General features: G+C 43.3%; 1 protein-coding gene across 1 annotated transcript; it reads right to left on the bottom strand.

Annotated features, from left to right (window-relative positions):
* Positions 1-398: 398 nt before the first annotated feature.
* Positions 399-1,704, bottom strand: LOC138879993 (uncharacterized). The gene is made up of 2 exons (XM_070159641.1): positions 1,037-1,704; positions 399-420 (listed from the first exon to the last, which is right to left on the bottom strand). Exons 1-2 carry the CDS (start codon positions 1,702-1,704, stop codon positions 399-401), a joined length of 690 nt encoding a protein of 229 aa, XP_070015742.1.

A 1,704-nucleotide genomic window follows, 5' to 3' on the forward strand; every position in this document is an offset into this window, starting at 1 on the left:
AGACGATCTGTGCAATGGGGCTGGGGCAAGCACCACAAAGACGGGAACATTTGGTGGAGGAGGGTTTTGTTTAGGTAGTGAAGCTTGGGGATTATAGGAAGTTTCTCCCTGATAGTATTGGGCCATGGGGAAGCTCGCTGATGGACCAGTGGAAGGGTGTTCCGGAGTTCGAGCTGGTGAAAGGGTAGGAGTAGGGGGAAGTATTGGTGGTGTTTGTCCCTTAGCCCAGGCTAAGTGCATCCCAGCAATCTCTTGTCTCAACCTGTCCATTTCCTCCTTCATCATTTGCATCTCTGTCTTTTCCTCCTCAACACTTTTGTCCGAACCAGACATACTTTCCGGAATGGGCCCTTTTGATCTTGTGTGGTAATGGTAATCTGCCAGAACGTTCTAACGAGCTAACTGTTTTGAAATCTCTTTCTGATAATGGAACAACAAACTTGTTAGCGTTAGAGTTTAACACATAGTGCAATTTCATATCAGGGAATACAATGTTCCTAGGCAGTTTAACAATTTCTAACATGTTTTTTCTTCGATTGCATGCGTCATTCCGGCTTATATCCTTTATTTATTCACTTTGCCCTTTCTTTGTATCTTTGTGGTGGTGGTCGAATCTTATGTAGATTGCCTACATATCATGTCCCCGCATGAATCAGACCGGGCATAGTTCTGCCATAAGTAAAATAAAGACCCAATTTTACCTTTTATTACCCAAATATGATATTACAAGCTATTATTTGAAAGAAAAGCAAACGAAATACAGATTCCATACTATTACCAATGTTTGAAGAGAACATAAGGGTAGACAACAAACTCTGAAAAACAAACAAGTGCAGGATTGAACTAGGGATACATTAAAGCCTTGAATTTTGGTGCCCGCGAGGCATCATTCGGCCTTTCCGCAGGCTTTGGTGTTAGGCCTCTTTGCAAGCTTTTTAATTCCTCCATGATCTGGTGGACATAACCCATGACTGAGGCAAAAAGGATATCACGGGGCATTTCTTCACATGTTAGGCATTTCGTGGTGATGTAGCACCCAATCTCATTGATCCTACCCCTGATTCTATCCCTTTCTAGGCACAGCTGTTCCATTCGTTGATTCTTTAGTCCCAATATTCGAGTATTGTCAATGAGCTGATCTTGGAACCTCTCCATTTGTTCTTCCATTCGGGCTATTGACTCATAGCAGCGTTCCCTGTCTGTTCTAGCATCCCGGGCTTTTTTAAGGACCTGATCACTAAGAGTGGAATTTATTTCTCTCAATGTTGTAACACTCATTTCGTAATCCCTTTTCACTTGCCATAGGTGCTTTCTCCGTGCTGCTGTAACTTTTTCCCACCTGGTTCGTAATCTTGCTATGCTAGCCTTGGATCTTTCCAAGTCTTTCTGGCCTTCAGCGACCTGATTCCTTAACCCTGCTATCAACCTTTTATCAGCCCGGCTTCTCAGTTGGTTGTCGGCATCCATTTTCGTCTTCCGGATCTGAGCTTTGAGGATATCGCTTTCTTTGGCTAATCTGTTCTTTTCTCCCTTATTGGCAGCAACCTGCACTTTGCTTTCAAATTTTAGATCCTGAATCTGTTGTTTCAGTTTGCCTATTTCGGCAAGATATTCACGCTCTTTGGCCAACCAGTCCCAATGCTCTTGTGAGGACTTGGCAAATTCTTGAAGGTGATATCTTTTAGTCGGCCTTCCAGACGACAT

The sequence above is a fragment of the Nicotiana sylvestris genome, chromosome 10 (genome assembly GCF_000393655.2).
Source record: "Nicotiana sylvestris chromosome 10, ASM39365v2, whole genome shotgun sequence".
Taxonomy (NCBI): domain Eukaryota; kingdom Viridiplantae; phylum Streptophyta; class Magnoliopsida; order Solanales; family Solanaceae; genus Nicotiana; species Nicotiana sylvestris.